General features: G+C 40.4%; 1 protein-coding gene across 1 annotated transcript in view; it reads right to left on the bottom strand.

The window, feature by feature from the left end:
- The window catches only part of LOC135714932 (inactive dipeptidyl peptidase 10), a 190,286-nt gene that overhangs the window by 23,634 nt on the left and 142,957 nt on the right, over positions 1–23,695 (bottom strand). The window contains exons 8-9 of the mRNA XM_065238327.1: positions 14,063–14,886; positions 13,796–13,987 (exon numbers count right to left, since the gene is read on the bottom strand). Of these exons, the coding sequence (XP_065094399.1) occupies positions 13,796–13,987; positions 14,063–14,886 (1,016 nt within the window). The remainder of the gene's footprint in view (positions 1–13,795; positions 13,988–14,062; positions 14,887–23,695) is intronic.

Genomic DNA, 23,695 nt, shown 5'->3' with positions numbered 1-23,695 from the left:
TCCCGGATGACCGGAGGAATGGTGATGGTCCTCGCGATCGAGCGGTTCGGAAAAGTGTTGTTTAGAACCGTGTGCTGAATTCGGCCCAAGGCCAAGAAAAAAAACAGAAGCGTGGTGCTGAGCCCAAGGCTACAGCGAGTGTGTGCCCGTGGCATAGGTGAAATCGGTCCGAGACCGAGAAGAAAAGTGACGCCATTTTGGCTGAAAACCAAATCGAAACCGTGTGAGCACGTTTCGCGAAAACAAAATCGCCATTTTGTTGGCTAGTGAAAACATCGTCGCAATCGAACGATGTAAACAATAATAGAACCTGCAAACAAAAATCTACTGCAGTCGGTTGCCGATCAGAAAACGGCGAAGAAGAAGAAAGAAGAGAATATCATAATGGAGAAAAATCTGGAAGTGCTATACGATCGGCGCGATATGCTGGTTGACAAGCTGTTGCGGATGAACGAGACGCTGCGGGCAGAGCATGTCAACATTCATTTGCTCCAGCTCCAGTTGGAAACACTTCGTAGGTGTGCTGACGACTACGAGAGGATAAATGCGGATATTTGTGCCATGCTTCCTAGGGATGAACGTGCTGAGCAACGGATAGAGTACGCTACTTTCGAGGAGCTGCACAATCAGCTGTATATTTGTCTAAACACGAAGATCGATGCAGTTTCCTCAGCGACAAGCCAAAACCAGGTTGCTGTACCGCAACCGCCGGTGTACGTGCAACAGCAAGTGCCGCAACTACATGCACCATTTCCCACTTTCGACGGGAATCCAGAAAATTGGTATAGCTTCAAGAGCCTGTTTTCCAGTATCATGGCTAGGTATGCGAACGAAACTCCGGCGATGAAGATTCTGCATCTGCGAAACTGCTTGACTGGTGAGGCGAAGGACAAGATTGACCAGGATGTTGTAAACAACAACGATTACGACATGGCCTGGAAAATCCTCAAAGATGCGTACGAGGATAAAAGGTTGATTATGGACACGCAAATCGATGCTATTCTCAACTTTCAGAAGATCGGTAAGGAAAATCGCGGTAAGTCAATCTCGAAGCTGGTCGAAGTTTATGCTAAGCATGCTGATGCATTGAAGGGCCATGGTTACGTCGTGGAAGGATTATCCGAGCTGATCATCGTAAACGTTCTGTATAAGAAGCTGGACAGAGAGACTCAAGAACATTGGGAGTTGAAACTGGGCACCGGCAAGATGCCAGTATTCAAGGAGTTCATGGATTTTCTGAGGGAAATGGGACGCGTTCTGCAGCGGACTAATCGCTCACAGCAGCAAACGTCACAGCAGTCAACCGTCCTAAACAAGCAACGCCAAGCGTTGAACCAGAAGCAGTCAGCTCCAGTTTCGTCGAGATCGTTCGTCCAGACCACCAAGGAGAACTGCCCTTGCTGCAGAGAAGAGCATACTATATACAAGTGCACGAAGTTCCAGGAGCTTAGTGTGGGGGAGCGCAAATCCATCGTCACGAGGGCGAATTTGTGCTTCAATTGCTTGAAGTCCAAGCACCGAGTTGCTGACTGTCCGTCCGAACAAGGATGCAAAATCCGAGGGTGCGGTCGGAAGCACCACAGCTTGCTTCATCCCAGCGATGTACAGAAAGAATTCAGCGAACCTGAAAAGCCGCCACCAAAGCCGGTGGAGCAACCGGAGTCGTCAGGAAACAGTCCACAGAAAGAAATAGCAACCACGTTGTGCACTCACAGCGGTACGGTTAAGCGACACGTGCTTTTGTCTACAGCGGAGGTGTTGGTGGTGGGAAAAGGAGGTACCACTATCAAATCTCGAGCGCTATTGGATTCAGGGTCCGATAGTAACATCGTAACGGAAAAGCTAGCATCCAAGCTAAATCTGAAGCTGCATCAAGTCGATCTGCCTATCAGTGGCCTCAACGATATCCAGACACGAGACTTCCTGGTCGTACCGAAGGTGACATCCAACCTACCAATCACTGAAGTGGATTACCGATCCTGGCTGCTACCAGCAAACGTCAAGCTAGCTGACCCATCGTTCCACACCCCCGGTGAGATTGACCTAATCATCGGCAACGAGATCTTCTTCGATCTGATCAAGCAAGGTCGTCTAAAACTGGGTAAGAACGAAGCGACATTGACAGAGACGGAATTAGGATGGGTCGTAGGAGGATCAGTACAGACCAGGAAGTCCAAGGAATGCTTGCGTGTGTGTCAACTGAACCACCAAGACGAGATGTTGAACAAGACGCTCATGCGATTCTGGGAGATCGAGAACGTTGGTACAGAGTCAAACATGACCGTTGCTGAAGCGCTGGTAGAGGAACACTTTGGGAAGACACACGTACGAGAAGAAGACGGACGCTATACGGTTCGACTACCATTCAATGACCGCAAGAAGCAGCTGGGCGAGTCGTTCGAGATGGCAAGCAAACGTTTGGACAAGCTATTGATTTCTTTGGCCAAGGACCCGGCCAAACGCGAACAGTACTTCGGATTTATGGCTGAATACCTGTCGCTCGGCCATATGGAGGAGATCACCGAGGACACCCGATATGGATACTACATACCACACCACGCCGTGTTCAAGGCCACGAGTTCCACAACAAAGGTTCGCGTGGTATTTGATGCCTCGGCCAGCACGACATCAGGAGTTTCCCTGAACGACACGGTTTGTGTGGGACCGACAGTCCAAAGCGATCTGCAGACAATCATTCTTCGGTTCTGCGCGCATCCAGTGGTATTAACGGCAGACGTGCCTAAAATGTATCGCCAGGTTTGGCTGAGCAAGAACGACCGCAAGTTCCAGAAAATAGTGTGGGTGGATAAAAACGGCGTACGCAAGGTGTACGAATTGAAAACAGTGACGTACGGGGTGGCTAGCTCACCGCATCATGCTACAAAAGCGCTAATTCAGTTGGCAACGGACGAAGGCAAGGATTTCCCGTTAGCTGAACAAGTGATCCGGTACGACAGTTACATCGACGATTTCCTAACTGGTGGAAAGTCTGCGGAGGAGGTGTTGAAGATCTATCGCGAGCTAACGTCGCTGTTGCAACGTGGAGGATTTGGCGTCCACAAGTTTTGTTCAAACAATCCCGAAGTACTGAAGGCAATACCAGAGGAGCTGCAAGAGAAGTTCGTTAGTTTTGAGGATACTGGAATCAACAACACGATAAGGACACTGGGTTTGATTTGGAACCCGCTTGAGGATTATTTTGCATTCTTCGTCCAGCCGATCAGTGAACATACGTCGTCGACGAAGCGAATGGTACTGTCCGATATTGGTCGCCTATTCGATCCCCTGGGGTTCCTGGGACCGGTAATAACAGCAGCCAAATTGGTGATGCAGAATATATGGCGTCTTGGCTTGAACTGGGATGAAGAGCTACCGGAAGAATTGCTGCAGGAGTGGACTACGTTCAGGCAACAATTGCCTGTCGTCAACGAAATGCACAAACAGCGCTGTGTGATCCCCGAGAACGCAGTACGAATCGAGTTGCATGGATTTTCGGACGCTTCGATGCGGGCCTATGGAGCGGTCATGTATACCAGGTGTGTCACAGCGGATGGCACGATTAGTGTGAACCTAGTTGCAAGCAAATCGCGAGTGGCTCCACTAAAACCGATGACGATTCCCCGGTTGGAATTATGCGGAGCAAAACTACTGGCGGACTTGACAACGAAAGTGGTTGCTTCGATGAGAATTTATTTCGACGATGTGAAGTTGTGGTGCGATAGTTCCATCGTATTGTGCTGGCTCAAAAAGTCACCGTCGGCACTGAATCAATTTGTCTCGAATCGGGTGGCAACAATCGTGGAGTTGACTCAACGTTATCAGTGGAACTACATCCGATCGGAGAGCAATCCTGCTGACGTGATTTCAAGAGGTGCATCACCGGTAGACTTGTTGGTCTACGATCTCTGGTGGAAAGGTTCACCACATCTACAGCAACTGGAATTGCAAGCAGGCGTAGTTGACGAGGTTCTTGAAATACCGGAACTCAAAACAGCGACAGTACTAGCAACTGTTATAGAGGGCATTGGAATCAGACTGGATCGTGTAAGCGACTACCGTAAACTACAGCGTGCCTGGGCGTATGTCCTGAGGTTCATCGACTACGTGGTGCACAAGAAGCGTGACGTCACAAGTATCAGCGCCAACGAAGTTACCAGTGCAGAACGAGCAATGTTCTTGGTCCTTCAAAAGGAAGTGTTCGGTGATCTACTGAAAGGGCTGAAAGCTGAATCAAGCAAACGGCACGGTCTATCCAACTTAGCACCGTTCATCGGACTGGACGGACTCATCAGAGTGGGCGGTCGGCTGAAATACTCGGCGATACCATACGACGGTAAGCACCAAGTGCTGCTGCCGGCAAAACACCATGTCACAGAGGCATTGATCCGGAAACTACACGAAGAAAACCAGCATGTGGGACAAGGCGGACTGTTATCCATCGTCCGTGAACGGTATTGGCCCCTACGGGCGAAATCAATCATCAAGCGAATCATTTCCCAATGCCAAATTTGTGCGAAGCATCGACCTAATCTCGGCAGTCAGTTCATGGGTAGCCTTCCGGAGGCTCGCGTTAATCCTGCTCCAGTATTCTCACGGGTTGGTATCGACTACGCTGGACCGTTCCAACTGAAACCAGAAGGAAGAAGCACGAAGACATTCAAGGGATAAGTTGTCGTCTTTGTCTGCATGGCTGTGAAGGCGATTCATTTCGAATTAGTGTCAAACCTGACATCGGACCATTTCATCGCTGCTTTGCATCGTTTTGCTAGTCGACGTGGCTTTCCGTCCGATGTGTATTCCGACAACGGGACTTCGTTCGTTGGTGCGAACCACGAGCTCGCAGCGCTGAAAGGGTTATTCGAGGAGCAACAGCATCGTCTAAAGTTGGATGAATTCTGCTCGGTGAAGGGAGTCACTTGGCATTTTATCCCGCCAAGAAGTCCCCACTTTGGTGGGATCTGGGAAGCAGGAGTTAAGTCGCTGAAGTACCACATGAAACGAGTTGTTGGCGAAACCAGATTGACAACGGAGGAGATGAATACATTTCTTGCTCGCACGGAGGCGATTCTCAATTCGCAACCCTTATTCGCGATGTCGGAGGATCCAAGCGATATGTCAGTACTTACACCGTCACATTTTTTAATTGGAAGGTCAGCAGTAGCCTTACCGGAACCATCATACGAAGACGAAAAGATCGGGCGCTTAAACAGATGGCAACATATCCAGTTGATGCAGCAACACTTCTGGCGTAGGTGGTCTAAGGAGTATCTACACCATCTCCAAAGCCGTCAGAAATGGCACGATGGTGTGAGACGGTTTGAAGTCGGTGCGATGGTCTTGTTAGTCGACGAGAATTTGCCTCCTCAGCAGTGGCGTCGAGGACGTATAGTGGCGACCCATCCTGGTGAAGACGGAGCCGTTCGAGTGGTCACGGTCCGGACGGCGACGAGCGAGTACAAGCGGGCGGTGACTAAAATCGCTATGCTGCCTTCTGTTGAGCCACAGGCCTCAACGGGGGGAGAATGAACGGTTGTGATATAACGAAACCTCTTTAATTAATATTTGCCACTAAAAATAATCATATTTTATTCTCTAAATTAAACTGGCGGCACTGTACGAAACGAACAACAGAAATAAACTGAACATTGTATACGACGGACGCAATCGAGTGTTTCTCTCGCGAAAACCATCACATTCCGAAATCGTATTTTGAACCAGTGAGCTATCGTGGAACAAACAGAAAAGGGACAAATGGTACAAAAAATTTTGTAGATCAAATAATAACAATCATTGGACTAGGTACACAATCGCGCGTAATAAAGGGTGATACGGTCAAAATTTGGTCAAGGGAAAACGCGTGTAAATCGGTGAAATCGTTTATTTAAAAAATCAAATTAAATTTCTTTTTCAAGTTCAATTAGTATAAAATTCAGGAAAAATATTCAGTTAGGCTTCCGCTTTTCCAAATCCGAATTGCCGGGCCTTACGCTTGACCCCTGCCATCAGATTTTGTACAGCCACCTTGTCCACCTTCTTCGCCGCAGAAAGCCAGTTTGCCTTGAACTGCTGCTCGCCCTTAGCAGTTTTTTTTTGGTCTTCTTTAGGTTCCGCTTGACAATAGCCCAGTATTTCTCAATTGGGCGGAGCTCTGGCGTGTTGGGAGGGTTTTTGTCCTTGGGAACCACCTGCACGTTGTTGGCGGCGTACCACTCCATGGCCTTTTTTACCGTAATGGCAAGATGCCAAATCCAGCCAAAACAGTACGGAACAACCGTGTTTCTTCAGGAAAGGCAGCAGACGTTTATTCAAACACTCTTTCACGTAAATTTCTTGGTTGACAGTCCCGGAAGCTATGAAAATGCTGCTTTTCAAGCCACAGGTACAGATGGCTTGCCAAACCAGATATTTCTTTGCGAACTTTGACAGTTTCATGTGCTTGAAAACATCTGCTACCTTTCCCCTTCCTTTTGCCGTATAAAACTCCTGACCCGGAAGCTGCTTGTAGTCGGCTTTGACGTAGGTTTCGTCGTCCATTACCACGCAGTCAAACTTCGTCAGCATCGTCGTGTACAGCCTCCGGGATCGCGCTTTGGCCATCGTATTTTGTTTATCATCGCGATTTGGAGTCACTACCTTCTTGTAAGTCGATAGTCCGGCTCGTTTTTTGGCTCGATGCACGGTTGTAGACGATACACCCAGCTTATTTGCGGCATCTCGGAGAGAGAGGTTAGGGTTTCGCTTGAAACTACCGGCAACTCTCTTTGTCGTCTCAGCGGCTTCCGGTTTTCGATTTCCCCCCGATCCAGACTTCCTGGCTGTCGACAAACGTTCCCCAAACACTTTAATTACATTTGTAACGGTTGATTTGGCAACTTTTAGCGATTTTGCCAACTTTGCGTGCGAGTAGCTCGGATTTTCGCGATGCGCGAGCAAAATTTTGATACGCTGCTCTTCTTGCTTGGACGGCATTTTGACAACTGAAGAGTGAATTCCAAAATCAAAATAGGAGCAACATTCTACACACACACACCTTCAAAATGAGGGGTGTTCAGGTTTTTTAAATGCAAAATTGAAAGAAATACGTCAAGTTGATATTGACCAAATTTTGACCGTATCACCCTTTAAGTATTCACAATCGATAAAGAAAACTCGTTGTAAATATGTACAAAGGAAGATTGATCAGCATCAAAACAACAACAAAGAGTTATGGGAAATTTTTAAATCTTTATTAAAACCTAGTAATTGCAAACCGCGGTCCATAACTTTTAATGGCACATTAGAATGGTCAGAACAAGTAATTGCAGATAAGTTTAATGATTATTTTGTTAACAGTGTTTCATTGATAAATCAATCCATTGAATTGGTCGATGAACCTGACGAAATAAAACAGCCAGTTAATAGTAATTGTAGATTTGAAGTTTTTCACCCAATTACATTAGATGAACTTAGAGTTATTTGTTTTTCATTAGGAAAATCGGCTGGAGTAGATAATGTTAATGCTAGAGTTATTCAAGATTGCTTTCATGTCATTGGCCACATCTTGCTGGACCTTATTAATGAATCATTGCAATCTGGACATGTGCCACAAATTTGAAAGGAATCCTTAGTGGCTCCTATTCAAAAAGTTGCTGGAACGATTAAAGCCGAAGAGTTTCGTCCTATCAACATGTTGCACACATTAGAGAAAATTTTAGAAATTGTTGTTGAAGACCAACTGTTGGAGTATTTAAATAGTAATAGTTTGTTGATACCAGAACAATCGGGATATCGGGAAGGTCATTCTTGTGAAACTACATTGAATTTGGTGTTAGCAAAATGGAAAGACAACTTGGAGTGTAAAGATACGATTGTTGCTGTTTTTTGGATCTGAAACGCGCTTTTGAAACAATTTCTAGGCCCTTACTGTTATGAGTTACGGAATAACGAGTACTGCATATAAATGGTTTGAAAGCTATTTGTCTGACACAACTCAACGGACTGTTTTTAATGATTCTGTTTTCAGTCTCGTGGGGAATAACTTTGAAGTGCCCCAGGGAAGTGTATTAGGGCCCCTGTTATTTATTATGTATATTAATGACTTGCGACGGGTTTTACGATTTTGCGACATTAATCTTTTTGCAGATGATACTGCGTTATTCGTTGCAGCTAAGGATTTAGATGATGCCGTTTTACACTTTAATGAAAATTTGCGTTTTCTAAGTAGATGGTTGAAGTATAAGCAGTTGAAATTGAATACAAGTTAAACTAAATTTATGGTTATTTCACGGAATTGATTAAATGAGAACGTCTCTGTTGTAATTGATGATGAGACTATTGATCGCGTTCGCGAGATTAAATATCTTGGCGTGATTATTGATGACAAACTTAAGTTTAACTCTCACATTGACAATGTCATCAAGAAATATGGAATTCAGCAAGAAGTATGGAATTCTATGTCGACTGAAAAACGATTCAACTATTGCCAGTAAAATACAGCTATGCAAATCAATCATCTCTCATCATCTAGACTGTTGTCCTTTCATTTTATTTTTGGCCAATGCAACACAAATATCGAGATTACAGCGCTTGTAGAGTAAAAAAATGCGTTTGATTTTGAGATGTAATAAATTCACTTCCTCAACTTTGATGCTAGAAGCCTTACAATGGTTGTCGGTGAAGCAAAGAATTGTATATTTGACTATTTTGTTTATTTTTAAAGTAGTTAACGGTTTGCTGCCTCGATATTTGTGTGATCAAATTGAAAGAGGAAGTGCCTTTCATTGATATAATACTAGAAACGCGGCTGAAATAAGAACACCACAGTTCTTGACTTGTGCTTCACAAAATTCATTATAATATAAAGGAATAAATGTTTTCAATTCGATGCCTAGACATATCAAACGTTCAGAACGTACAGAATTTAAAAGAAACAGCATTTCACACGTTAAAACTGTCTTTTGAACAGTTATCCAGTGATTTTTTATGAATGGACAAATTATGTATCTTGACGAAGTTATCTCTAACGGATTATTTTATGTAGATAGCTGCCATAACGACTTTTTAATAATTATTGTAGCACTGCAAAAACTATTTCTGTTCGCCACGATGGGGATTTTTTCAATTTAATAGTAGTAGATTTAAAAAAAATAGTAGTCTACAAAGGTTTGAGCCTCGCGCGCGTATTGCGGATATAGACTGAATTTAACATTTGATAAAAAAAAAATGCAATTTTGAAGCTCATTTGGAAGATACCTTGAGTTAGTAGTAAGTTTTCTGGCAAATGTTGGGGGTTCGTGAGCATTCCTGACATTGCTGAAAATTATGATAGCATCAGATTGCGGGGTTACTAGTGTAATAGGATGCTTTGTTGATTGTTCATTAACTCTTGATTGCTTGTAATACTTATGAATATTTTAGGTGGACAAAAAGGCGAACTAAGAGGTGGACGCCTGAGCTTTTCCACATTTATATCGCTATGAAGCAACTGTAAACTCTAGAGGGAATTTATATCTGTAACTGAAACCAGTTCGATTTTGTTTGCCAACCTGGTTAAAATGTCATATTTAATTATCTTAAAGATAAATCGTCCAGCTCAAACCTTTGTAGGGGTAAGAGGTGGGACCATCATCATCATCATCAGTAGTAAGTTTTTTGGCAAATGTTGGGGGTTCGTGAGCATTCCTGACATTGCTGAAAATTATGATAGCATTAGATTGCGGGGTTGCTAGTGTAATAGGATGCTTTGCTGATTGTTCATTAACTCTTGATTGCTTGTAATACCTATGAATATTTTAGGTGGACAAAAAGGCGAACTAAGAGGTGGACGCCTGAGCTGTGAATCAACTGTAAACTCTAGAGGGAATTTTCTGTAACTGTAACCAGTTCGATTTTGTTTGCAAAACTGGTTAAATTGTCATATTTAATTATCTTAAAGATAAATCGTCCAGCTCAAACCTTTATGGGGGTAAGAGGTGGGACCATCATCATCATCATCATCATCATCATCAAGGAGAGGGGAGAAAATGGTGGGTGGCGTAAAGTCGAGAACCAGAAGGAGAGGAAGAAAAAAGAGAAGGAAGATGAAGTTAGGAAGAAGGAAGATGAAGCGAGGAAGAAAGTAGAGAAGAAGAAGGAAGACAGGAAGAACAAGGAGAAGCCTAGGCCTCATAGGGAGAGAAGCAAGGGTGGCGCTCTGGTTGTTGAAGAGAAGGACAAAACGTTCTACGCAGCATTCCTGCGGAAAGTGAGAGAGGATCTGGAGTTGAAACAACTAGGCGAGAACGTGGTGAAAACCAGGCGAACCCAGAAAGGTGAGATGCTATTTGAGCTGAAAAGGAATCCTACGGTTAAGAGCGCAGCTTTTAAGGAGCTCGTCGAAAAATCTCTTGGCGAGACGGCAAACGTAAGAGCCTTATCTCAGGAATCAGTGGTCGAGTGCAGGGATCTGGACGAGATCACAACGAAGGACGAGTTGAAAAATGCGCTGAAGGTGGGAGACGTACCGATGGCAATTCGGTTGAGGAAGGCGTATGGTGGCACGTAGACGACGTCGATACGACTTTCTTTGGACGCAACTAACGAGCTGCTCAAGACAGTGCATGGGCTTCGGTCACCAGGCAAGAAACTGCAAAGGTCCTGACGGATCTGATCTGTGCAGGAAATGAGGAAAGGAGAGAAGGGGCACGTTGCAAAAGACTGTATGAAGCAACCGAGGTGCTCTGCAGAAAATAGGACGGAAACGGGAAGTTTCAGGTGCCCAGAGTTCAAGAAGGTGACGGTGGGCCAGTAATATTGGAGGTCACCCAAATAAACCTCAATGATTGCAACACATCACAGCAACTACTGTGGCAGTCGACAACGGGAACAAAGTGCAACGCTGCAATTATTGCAGAGCCATATCTAGTCTCTCTCGTTAACGGTAACTGGGTGGCGGATAGAGCGGGAATGACGGTCATACAAGTCATGGGCAGGTACTCCATTCAACAAGTGATGGCGGGCTCATACGAAAGTTTTGTGATCGCCAAAATCAATGGAATCTTTGTACGTATCTGCTACGCACCCCCGAGATGGACAATTGAGCAATAAAGCCATTAAATCCTCTAAGGCTGTTATTGCATTCGCGAAAGAGAACAGGCCAAGTGTGGAGATTGGAAACTTACTGTATGACACCATCATTTCTCCTACAATGACGTTTGGAACCCAAGTTTCAGTCATCACCAAACACACTCGCACGTCCATGGGAAAATACGAGAGACAAATAGTAGCGGAACTGGCGAGCTGTTGTACTATGGACGGAGAAAGGCCAAATGGGAATCATATTCTACGAGGGAAAATCGTGACCAAAAAAATTCGAGCCCTTCAAATGAGATTTTGGAGCCATATTATCAGAATGGAGGATAATCATCTGCTGAAACTAGCTGCTAAATATAAAAAGCATTATAGAAAGATAGGATGACCATCATTCACTTGGTTCGATATAATTCGACAAAATGTTGAAAGATTTGGGGATCTAAGCGTGGAAGAATGGGAGGATCTGGCCAGAGACAGAGAGAAAGTGACAAACAAAATCGAGGAGATATATGATATTGATGAGTCAGTTGATTCAGATGAGCAGTAAAGTTAGATGATTAAGGCATACAATATAATACTCTATCTCTTTATTGTCTTATTAATAAAGTTTATTTCAATAATGATGGTAATACTTGATAGATTCGCACCATTTTTATTTAAAAGTTACGTTTGCTCTGAACACATCGATTCAGTCATTTTAAACTCAGTTGAAGAAAAAGAATGAACGGGTGTATGAAAGGAAATGACTTCAATATATTAAAAAGGTAAGCATATAATTGATTGTATTTATATAAATTATTTATCTCATGTTTATACTGCTTTATATTGTCGAATAGAGCATCCTTATATCCCCCTTCCCCTACTAACAAGATTTCCATTTCCTGTAACGTCTATGAAGGTAGTATGGGTTCCCTGCACCTTCTTAAGTAGATGTTGAACTAACATTCCTACCTTTCCCCTGCGATTGTAAGGACGTAGCCAGGTATACAATGCGAGGTTTGTTTTGCAGATTGCATGGTATGGGAAAAGGATATTAATCCCAAGTATCCTTTTTGCGACAACATATTATGTTTTTGCGGAATATATGAGCTGATCATTATATATCCACCTACGATTTGTGCAATCGCATATGCTATGCTATGCTATGCTATGCTATGCTTAGCAACAAGCAAAATTGAGTACATATTTTCTCTCTGATTGGCTGTATTTGCCTTGTACGGATTGCGTGTTTAAAAATAAATCGATAAATTGTATTATTTTCGGGAACTCGTTAAGCATTTTTCAACACCTATTTTTTCTTCATCAAAGACCTGAATGTACATTAGACTGATGCAAAATTTGAAATTTTCGCTCCACAATGCTCAAACGGTTCCAAGTTGGGCCCTGATTAGCCTCCCAAAATATGAACTCATTGAGTTTGAAACTGATTTGACACAAACCATTTGAAGTTTATATGGGAAGTACTATGGAGAAACCATAATTTCGGTTTGTATCTATCTCAAAATTTATCAGTTCACTCTACTTTAGAAAATGATAGCTGAACTTGTTTAAAATTTTCTCAGCTACAACTTTGTTGAAGACCTCTTTTCGATCAAATGTAAGAAACAAGAATTATTAATGATTTTCAAGTCACTGATGTCTTATGATTATGCAGAATGCACGGTAACCGCAAAGTACCCAATAATGACTACAAAGTAAGCATTTTCGAGGGAAACTGGGACTACGCATTAAACGAGTAAAACTTTACCCATTTATGAGTAATTACAACTACAAAAACAAGTAGTAAGTATTCATTTTTGAATAACAGATACTCATATATGGGTAATATTTTTACTCATTTAATGGGTAGTGCCAGTCTCCCTCGAAAATGCTTACTTTGTAGTCATTATTTGGTAGTGGTTGGGGGGGGGGGGGACACCCCTCACCATCCCTCTCCAAAGGGGGAGTTTGGTAAAGAGAGATGAAAAAACCGATTTGTACCTTCCTTAAAAGTTGTCCTAGCTCGCTATTCTACTATCTATATGCACTTTTCACACTGCCGTACTCTAACGGAACTATCAACTCTATACTTTCATCTACTCCATCAATCGTATAAAAATTACCACTACAGTCTGTTATTTGAAATTAGCATCTTCAACTATAATTAATAACTATTTAATTTGACTGAAAAATGATTTTCTGCAAAGTTGTAGTTGATAAAAATAGCAAAAGAATTTTTTAACGGTACAATATGTAAAAAGGCTAGAAGACAATGAACAAAAAGTTTTGTTTTCCCATAGTAATTACCATATAAACTTAAAATGGTCTGTGCCAAGTCAGTTTCTTATCAAATGAGTTTAAACTTTCGGAGGCTAATCAGGACCCGATTTCAAACCGTTTGACCACTGAGGAGCGAAAATTTCAAATTTTGCATCAGTATTTTTTAAACATTTAGACTTTGAGATGTATTTTTTTTGTAAATATATATATAACCTTACTTACTTTACTTATTGATAGTTCATCAATATCTCTAGCGTTCAGAATCATAACAGCCTAACTGCAATGATCGATTATCATCATCGATTTTCTCTTCGCATTACCACATTTAAGTGGACCAAATTTTCCAAATTATTCCAATACGTAATGAAACGTTATATTAGCAGCAAACGAACCGTGAAATATTAAACCAGCCGATATATTAACAAAAGAGAAAATCGATGAAGATAGTTAGGCCCTTATGATTCTGAACGCTATATTATCTACTCACGTTAAAACAGACAGCTGATCTTCTACTTCTATTCCAACTCTACCACGTATTTGGGTCTTAAGAGCTTCTCCTTGAAAACCAGATCCCCTTGCATCAATTTGAGCAATAATATAAGACTGATAGCTACACAAATACCAGTTCCAATCGAAATTATATCTTTCCGAAACAAGCTGTGATTCTGGAGCAGCATCCCTGAAAGTTATATAAGAAAGTTATATATATATATATAGTATATTCAAATTAAACTTTGTTTGAAAACAAACATACACTTGTAATATCAGCGGGAGCAGCATGTCGTCGTCTTCCTTAATACCCGGTGGGAGGAACAGTTTGACTTGTGCGTTGAAATCATATTTTATTTGAACACTGAATGTCATTATTTGGGGTTTAGCAAATTCAATTAACATATCTCGAAGATGGTTTCCATTGTCTAAAATAAATATTTTCTTCCCCGAAATCGTGTTCACGATGTATGAAGATGGTGACTCTGGACCTAAGCATTCTTGAACGTAATATGTATAATCAAAGTTGAAATAAACTTTATTGTACAAGCAATTATTCGGAATATGAAAATGTGTGCTCGTGTCGTTTTGTGACTTAAAATAGCTGAATGAATCGTAGTGGCTGTCCTCACAAGATATACAGTTTACCATTACGTTCTTTGCGTTCATGCTCATGAGCTCTATACTTTCAAATAGGGTTAAGTTAGCTCTGTATAAGTGACGTTGACCAGGCTTCCGCTCCGGGGAAGCCATGAAGTAGATAAATTCTTCTTGCATATCATATCCTAAGATTTCAGTTACTTCGTACCGTCCAAATGTTAAAATGATTGGCTTTTTCGTTTCAGCAGGAATAAGTGCGATGTGTCGAAAATAACCATGTGAGCCATCTCGTACATTCAGACGCTTAAGCATAAAAATATTTCGTTTAGTCGATTTTGATGCAGCATGCTTTGGATCCGCTTTCGTGTCCATAACGATGGTGCTGTTTTCATTCGTTGTATTCGCTACGAGTTTCGATTCGGTCGTTATAAAAAATGGCTTCTCGGCAATTAAAACCCATCCTTTTTCCATTGCTCGCTCGCTGAAAATCTGAATGTTTATTATTTTTTTTATTGTAGCAATTCAAACTAGGGTGCACCAAAAAAAGTTAGCTATGACAACCAATAAATTAAAAATAAAATCTAAACATTTTTTTTTTCGAGTTGGAATTTCCAGCAAAAAAATCCAGCATGAAGATACCAAATTTTAACGGGTGTTCAATAAAAAATGAGAATGATTTCAGTGCCGTCCAGCGCTCTTGTGAGAGCATCGCGACTAAGATACGTCGTACGGCTGACCAGGGCCCCTTCTCCAATATTCATTGACGTTTTTTTGAAGAATAAACATTATGTTTTTAATAAAAAATACTGAATATGTTGAAAAAAAAATACACACTTAGAAATAACTAATTTTACACGTAACGGAATCCATCTTTGACATAAAGGATCAGACGTAAATAATTATGTCATGTAAAATTAAGTGCTCCGACACTGAAAAGTTCTTTACTCCACGAAAAGTACGTTTGATTGAGTTGAATTGCGCATCTGTTATGACTCGATTTTATGTCAATTTATTGACGCTCGTATATGTTAGTCTCAGAGCACCTAAATTTACATGATTTTTTCTTAGTGTGTAGATATCTCGTGGCCGAAGAGCACTTCCGGTATAATCAGCGTTCTCCGGAGATCAAAGGAAGCAGATTCTGACATCAAATCGATTCAAATGTCAATTCTTTTTAATAATTAAAAAAAAAAACTATAACTACTGATTATTGCTCATTTTGCACGAGAAAAATAATTGCACAGTAATGTTTTTGCACAGGCCAGGAAACTGCAAAATCTACTCATTTAACAGTAGTAGCAGCTTTAGAACAGTAATGGCAAGCTACACTACTTAATTCTAGCCCTAGAAAACTTTAAGCAGTTCAATATACAAATTTAAGACCAGTGCGAAAATACTACTGTTTACATATACGTAGGAGTCGAGTGCGGTGTGAAATCTGTAATAAATGTTTGAATAATTACAAAAAAAAAACTAAAACTAAAACAAAAATTCTTTTTTCGGTGCATTAAACCCAGAAAACATAAGTTTTGTGTACCTTAAAATGAGTTAATTCAGTATACCTAACGTCTAACGCAAAAACATAGAACTATGGTGAATTTAGATTTAGTTAAAAATGACACAATGTGGCACCAAATTTCGACAAATAGAGCGGAATTAGACGGTGCCAATTGTATTAAGAGTATTCATATAGCACTATCGTGAAAATACATGGTTTTATTGAAGCGTCATTTAGTTAACGTATTTAAGACCCGTTCAAATATTACACATTGTTCCATAGGGAAGGGAAAGTAAAGCTTTGCGTTACGTAACAAAGTAAAGTTTGAAAATGCAGGTAAAACAATGTCATCACTAAATCTTGTGCACAAAATGGATGTATTTTAATTTTCAATCGTGTGTTTTTGCTTTCGTTATAGTAACAACCAATACGAAACTAACGATTTCAAATTGGCTCACTACTTGACTAGCCTATTGGTCCCAACCAAGCGACTAACGTACCCCATTCTAGTATAAATTCCAGTACTACACACTGTTTGTTTTGATTCGCTATGAAAGTTTGACAGATAAAATGAGGGGTTAGTTATTTTTCCTATGTTTCGAGGGGTGAATCGATTAGCTTGGGACCGAAGATAGTACCAGAGCTGAGCCAAAAAGTTAAGCTCGTTTCTTCGGGACCTTCTGGTCTTAGAGTTACCTATATGGTTATAGTACGTTCAGACTACAGAGTTACAACAACCGGTGGAAACTAACGATTTTAAATTGGCTCACTTCTTGACTAGCCTATTGGTCCCAAGCAAATCGATTAACGTCCCCATTCTAGTCAAAACTCTAGACTACACAATGTTTGTTTTGATTCGCTATGAAAGTTTGACCGATAAAATGAGGGGTTATTGGATTTTCCTAGGTTTCGAGGGGTGAATCGATTAGCTTGGGACCGAAGATAGTACCATAGCTGAGCCAAAAAATTGAGCACGTTTCTTCGGAACCTACTAGTCTTAAACGCTGTCCTGACTGGAGAGTTATAACATGTTATAACGGTTGTCAAATAATTGCAACACAGAAACCACCATCAAGATAGCGCTATAACATGTTATAACTCTGTAGTCTGAACGTACTATTATACCCCGTTCACAGTACAGTCTATATCACGTAATATAGGCTGTCTTGCCATGAGCACTCATACATAGGATTTCCAGTGAAAACTAGATGTATGAGTGCTCATTGCAAGACACTGTATATCACGTGATATACGCTGTAATGTGAACGGGGTATTATGCCTTGTTCAGACTACAGAGTTATAACATGTTATAGCGCTATCTTGATGGTGGTTTCTGTGTTGCAATTATTTGACAACCGTTATAACATGTTATAACCATAGAGGTAACTCTAAGACCAGAAGGTCCCGAAGAAACGAGCTCAACTTTTTGGCTCAGCTATGGTACTATCTTCGGTCCCAAACTAATCGGTTCACCCCTCGAAACCTAGGAAAATCCAATAATTCCTCATTTTATCTGTCAAACTTTCATAGCGAATCAAAACAAACATAGTGTAGTACTGGAATTAATACTAGAATGGGATACGTTAATCGTTTGCTTGGGACCAATAGGCTAGTCAAGTAGTGAGCCAATTTAGATTCGATAGCTTCGTATTGATTGTTGTTATAACTCTCCAGTCTGAACAGCGTTTAAAACTAGTAGGTCCGGAAGAAACGAGCTCTACTTTTTGGCTCAGCTCTGGTACTATCTTCGGTCCCAAGCTAATCGATTCAGCCCTCGAAACATACACTCATAAAATTCGATACATTTTTATTGGCGAATTTCCATGTAAAATTCCACATGATTTTCAAGTGTTCACACATAAACAGAATCTACCCAGAAGCACACATGAAATTTATGAGTCAAATGAATAGTATGTGTGGTTACACATGAATTGTATGTGTACACATAAGAACTATGTGTCCGACACACATATATCATTTGTTTATCACATTGCGAAAATACATGTGTGGGACACATACAAGTAATCATTGATTTTTTTATTAGTGTAGGAAATTCACTAACCCCTCATTTTATCTGTAAAACTTTCATAGCGAATCAAAACAAAGATTGTGCAGTACTAGAATTTTGACTAGAATGGGGTACGTTAATCGATTTGCTTGAGACCAATAGGCTAGTCAAGTAGTGAGTCAATTTCAAATCGATAGTTTCGTATCGATTGTTGGTTATAGCATGTTATAATGGTTGACAAATAATTGCCACACAGAAACCACCATCAAAATAGCGCTACACAGAAGAAAAAATGTTGTTGAATATTTCATCCAAACAGCTGCATAGAGATCATTCCGCCAGTTGTGTAATATCATACACAGAAAAAAAAAGTTTTTGAATATTACACCAAACTGCTGGAACCAGGTAAATCCATCGGTTGTGTAATATAACGTTGTACGATGTACATCGATTTTGCGAACAAAATTACATCCATTGATGTAATATTGTATCTGCTTTTTGCTATTACATCATTATTTCATACATCAGCTTGAATTACGTTGATCGATATTACATTTTTTTTGCTGTGTACGTTGTACGATGTACATCGATTTTGCGAACAAAATTACATCCATTGATGTAATATTGTATCTACTTTTTGCTATTACATCATTATTTCATACATCAGCTTGGATTACGTTAATTGATATTACATTTCTTTTTTACTGTGTACCCAAAAAAAATTGTTGAATATTACATCCAAATAGCTGCACAGATATCATTTCACTGGTTGTGTAATATTACGTTATACGATGTACATCGATTTTGCTAACAAAATTACATCCATTGATGTAATACTGTATCTGCTTTTTTGCTATTACATCATTATTTCATACATCAGCTTCACAGCAAAAAACAATTTAATATCGATAAACGTCATTCAAGCTGATGTATGAAATATTGATGCAATAGCAAAAAGCAGATACAATATTACATCAATGGATGTAATTTTGTTCGCAAAATCGATGTACATCGTACAACGTAATATTACACAACCGGCGGAATGATATCTGTGCAGCTATTTGGATGTAATATTCAACAACTTTTTTCTGTGTTGAATTACGTTGATCGATATTACAGTTTTGTTGTTTTGTATAACATGTTATGCACTGAACTACACAGAAAAAAAATTGTTGAATATTACATCCAAACTGCTGCAACCAGGTCAATCCATCGGTTGTGTAATATAACGTTGTACGATGTACATCGATTTTGCGAACAAAATTACATCCATTGATGTGATATTGTATCTGATTTTTGCTATTACATCATTATTTCATACATCAACATTGATCGATATTACATTTTTTTGCTGTGTAAAGAGGCTGACTTTATAAAGAGACGACATGTCAAAATTCGAAAAATCGATTATTTGTCAAAGTCATAGGAAAAGTTATTCCAATCGAGCAGAAGACCTGTCAAATGGATAAGATGTCGTCTCTTTACCCAATTCAGTCTCTTTAGTCTGAACAAGGCTTTAAACTTTAAAAAAGTAGGTACTCGACGGTTTTTATTTTGAATATGTTAAATTATAGACGGGGAAGGGGGGTCGCGTCTAAATTATCAATACTTATTGATATTTATAAATCCGATATCAACGGTAATCAAAATTTGTTATCGGTTTGATGTTTGATGTTAATATTCATCGACACGGTTCTAGTTCCAGGTTCTAGCGGCTCTGAAACTTCTTCCAAGGATTGCAACCTAGGACCCCTCTGAGCATTTGTTTTCGAAAAGGGCGAATTTTGAGCGTGTAGAGTAAACAAAATCTTTTTTTTTTGCAAAGGCATCAATGGCGATGTTTTTTGATTTTTCAAATATACTAGATGACAATCCATTATTTTGAATTTATTTTCTATTGATTAAAGGATTATCGATAAATATGACCGCGTCACAGCACTACACTCATAAAATAAATCACATAACCAGTGGAAAATATCCATCTGAATCTCAATCATAATTGGAAATTGAACCACTAAATCACATGAACCTTATGTGTCCAATGAAATTTATATGATTATTCACATAGAATTTATTGTGTTATGTGATATTCAGATAAAAATCATGAATTTTTTATTGGTAAAATATTATGTGCGTTCCTAATAGAAACTATGTGAAAACTTTTTTTAGTGTATGCCTAATAAGCTTTTTCAATGCACCATACATTTTTCGGTGCAAATATTTACGATTTTTGACAAAACTCAGGTAATTATGACACAAAAGCACCGACAAACCGACATGAAACTTAAACTTTACTCTTCACGCAGAAAAAAATATTTTAAGAGTAATAATATTTGACGTAAAATCAATAAGAAATTCATTTTGTTTTGGCTGCAAAAAGAAATCATTATTGTTTCAACAATCCAGTATTTTTGTTTCTAAAAACCCATGGATTGTTAAATCAAAAAGAAAATCTTTTAGAATTTACAAGAGCTTTCATGGTTTTGACGTAAGCTGTCAAATTTGGGAGCTGGGTCAACAACAAAAATATGTTTGTTTTTAAAAGAGATTTCTTGTTGATTCAATCTGACAATTCCCACAGTAGAAATAAAAATGTGTTTATTGATGTAAAAATAAAATGGCAATTTTTTTTATGTTTCGTTTTCATTTTGAAACAAAATTGCAGAAATTGTAATTGAATTTCTGCCCCCGGTTCATGAGTTGATGGGTCGATATGTAGGGTCCAGATGTGGGAGCTGCCTTCCTGGCGTCGGGAGCATTGGTACTCAGTACGGAAAACAAGATCGACGGAAAACAATAAAGGAAAAAAAAACAGAAAAATTGATTATATTTATCAACTGCAGCTCGAATTGCAGCATACTTACTTAACTCAAGTCTCAAGATTTTCGAAAATCTTGCACTGATTTCCCGAAATTTACAATTAAAAACAATACTTACGTGGAACGCGTAAGTATTGTTATTGTTTACATTTTTGTCCGGGTGAAAACGAGGCAAAGGTTGGTAGTTATTTTTGCTTTCATGGCCCAGAGAATGGACACAGCAAATAATTGCTAAATTAAAATTAACTATTGTTGGCTTCATCATAGAATATTGTTATTTTTACAATAGTTGCATTTGAAAAGTGGCTGATTAAAACAATAAGAATCCTATTTTGAATATATATGAATAAGTATTATTGAAACAACAAAAAGCAATATAATTCCAACTGGAATTGTTTGCTTAAATACAATTAAAGATTTTTTTGATCAATGCAAACAATTTTCTGTCCGTGTTGAACGAGAATCCATAACGGCCGATTCAAATGTGCAGCGATCCCATCTTTCAAAATTATGGTAATTTGTATGGTCATTCATGTCGATTTTGTCGGTGGAAAAAGGTCTCTTTTTTCATTCACGTTGTTTTTGAGGATAAAATGACATGATTACCTGAGATTTTTCAAATGTTAGTTCAAGAGGAAACTTCATTCAAACCATTTGTTTATGTGACGTAAACGGTATATTCATACACACTACACATACCCCAATATATTATAATACACTACACCTTGCTGTATACATAGTAAAGACCACGCTACATGGTGTCAGAAGTGCGTTTGTTTTCGCGTTGCGATTTAATCGGAAAATTTATCGAAAAAGTCGTCGAAAGTTCGAAAAAATACCGCAAAACCCTAGTAGAGGGCGTCCGGTCGTGGAGTCGACGTGAAATTCCGGTTCGAGATAGGTCAATTTGGTGAAAAATGGCCCAACCAGTGGAAGCAGCAGCAGCTGCTGCACAGCCGGTGCAGAATTTTTTTGCTCACCCTCCAGTTTGCATAAACATCCAAAACCATACAGATAAAGCACGTATTTGGAACGACTGGATTCAACAATATTCATGGTTCGAGCAAGCGTCGGGAATCAAGGACCGGCCAGCACAGCGGCAGGTGGGAATTCTGATGAACAGTCTCGGTCCAGACGTCATCGGGACATTCAAAGGATTGCAGCTCACCGAGGCGGAAAAGCAGGACCCGGAAGCGATCAAAAAAGCTTTTGGCGATGCGTACAGTCCGACAGCCAATTCGACATACAGTACATACGTGTTCCTAAAAACAAACCAGCGACCAAGTGAAAGCTTCGACGATTTCCGCATCAAACTGCGAGCAGCAATCCGCGATTGTGATTCAGGCACTGAACACGAAGGAATGATTATCAACGACCGTTTGCTGAAGGATAAAATCGTGCTTGGGATTTCAAGTCAGAAAGTCAGGGAGAAACTGTTAAGTGGTCCGAAGCTCACATTGGAGAAAGCGATCCAGATTTGCAAAGCCAGTGAGAAGACTACAGAAACGCTGAAGGAGATGGATTCTGAAAATCGAGGCTGCAGCGTTGTCAGATCCGATGATGACGGCAAGCCGTTCCAGTGAAAACGTTGCGGATCGAAGCACGGCAAGATGAACTGTCCGGCGTACGGAAAACAGTGTTTGGCGTGCCAAGGATCCGGCCACAAGTGTTGCTTCGAGCAGCCGAAGAAGGAAAATAAGATGGCGAAGAGAGCAGCTGCCGTAGTGAAAAGTGATAAAGAAGACTTGTCGGAAGAGGAAGAAGTGGACCTATAGCTGCTCGCAGTAGGTGCCGACGACGACGACGGGGACTGGTTCGAGGAGGCAACGATTGCAAACATGAAGATTAAGGACTGTGGGGCACAGTGCAACGTTTTGCCGTTGAAGGTGGCGAAAAAACTCACCTTCGAGAAGTTGCGAAAATCAAAAACAAAATTAATTGTGTCATACAACGGAGAAAAGACCAAAGTGGAAGGTGATTTGACCGTGGAAGGAGTTGTGAATAAGCACAAAGCCGATCTAACGTTCAAGGTCGTCGATTTGGACGTCGTGCCGATCCTGGGAAAGAAAACCTGTGTCGATCTGTAGATGATTCAGCGTATCAACTCAATTAACAGCCGTGACGACAACTTCCAAGGCCTGGTCTGTTTCAAAAACTTCGAGTACGAGCGGGACCTGAAACCGGATGCTGTATTCGAGATTCGGCCAACACGAGCAATCCCGCACAAGATTCGAGAGGAAGTGAAGCTGGAATTGGACAGAATGGTCGAAATGGGTGTCATAATCAAGCAGAAGGACCCCACACCGGTTGTAAGTAACCTGATAGTAGTGCGAAAAAACAACAAAATTCGTCTGTGCATCGATCCGATGGATGTAAACAAAAACATCCTCCGTCGGCGCTACCCACTGGAAGAGATTGCGGCCAGAATTCGTAATACAAAATGGTTTACGATTCTGGACTGCAAGAAGGGCTTCTGGCAGGTCAAGGTAGCTGAAAATTCTCAGAAGTACCTAACGTTTGGCACACCATGGGGCCGTGATACATGCTTGCGTCTACAGTTCGGGTTGGCGTCGGCCCCCGAGGTGTTCCAGAACCTGATTTCGACGTTGTTGGAAGGAATTGACGGAACAGACGTATCGATGGGTGATATGCTGATTTATGCAGAAACACTGGAAAAGCTGAACGAAATCACGAAAAAGGTAGTTGATCGGCTGAAGATCGCAGGCCTAAAACTGAATCCCAAAAAGTGCCTGTTCGCAAAAAAATCGGTTCCCTACCTGGGCCACGTCTTCCTTGCAAAAAACGATACAGATTTAAATTTTCTAAATGTAGGTACAGTTTTAGAGCATCGCAGGTGAATAAATTTATCAGGAAAACTTAGGTTAGGTGAAAAAATATTGCACTTCCTTACGGGCCAGTGATATCAGTTTTCTTTAAAGCCCTACAGTAAAAGTATGGACGTCTGTCAAAAGT

Source organism: Ochlerotatus camptorhynchus, unplaced genomic scaffold (genome assembly GCF_037179485.1).
Source record: "Ochlerotatus camptorhynchus isolate MF236.1 unplaced genomic scaffold, CSIRO-AGI_Acam_v1.1 ptg000766l, whole genome shotgun sequence".
NCBI lineage: Eukaryota > Metazoa > Arthropoda > Insecta > Diptera > Culicidae > Ochlerotatus > Ochlerotatus camptorhynchus.
Note: the sequence above shows the minus strand (reverse complement) of the source record. Positions and strands in the feature narration are given on the sequence as shown.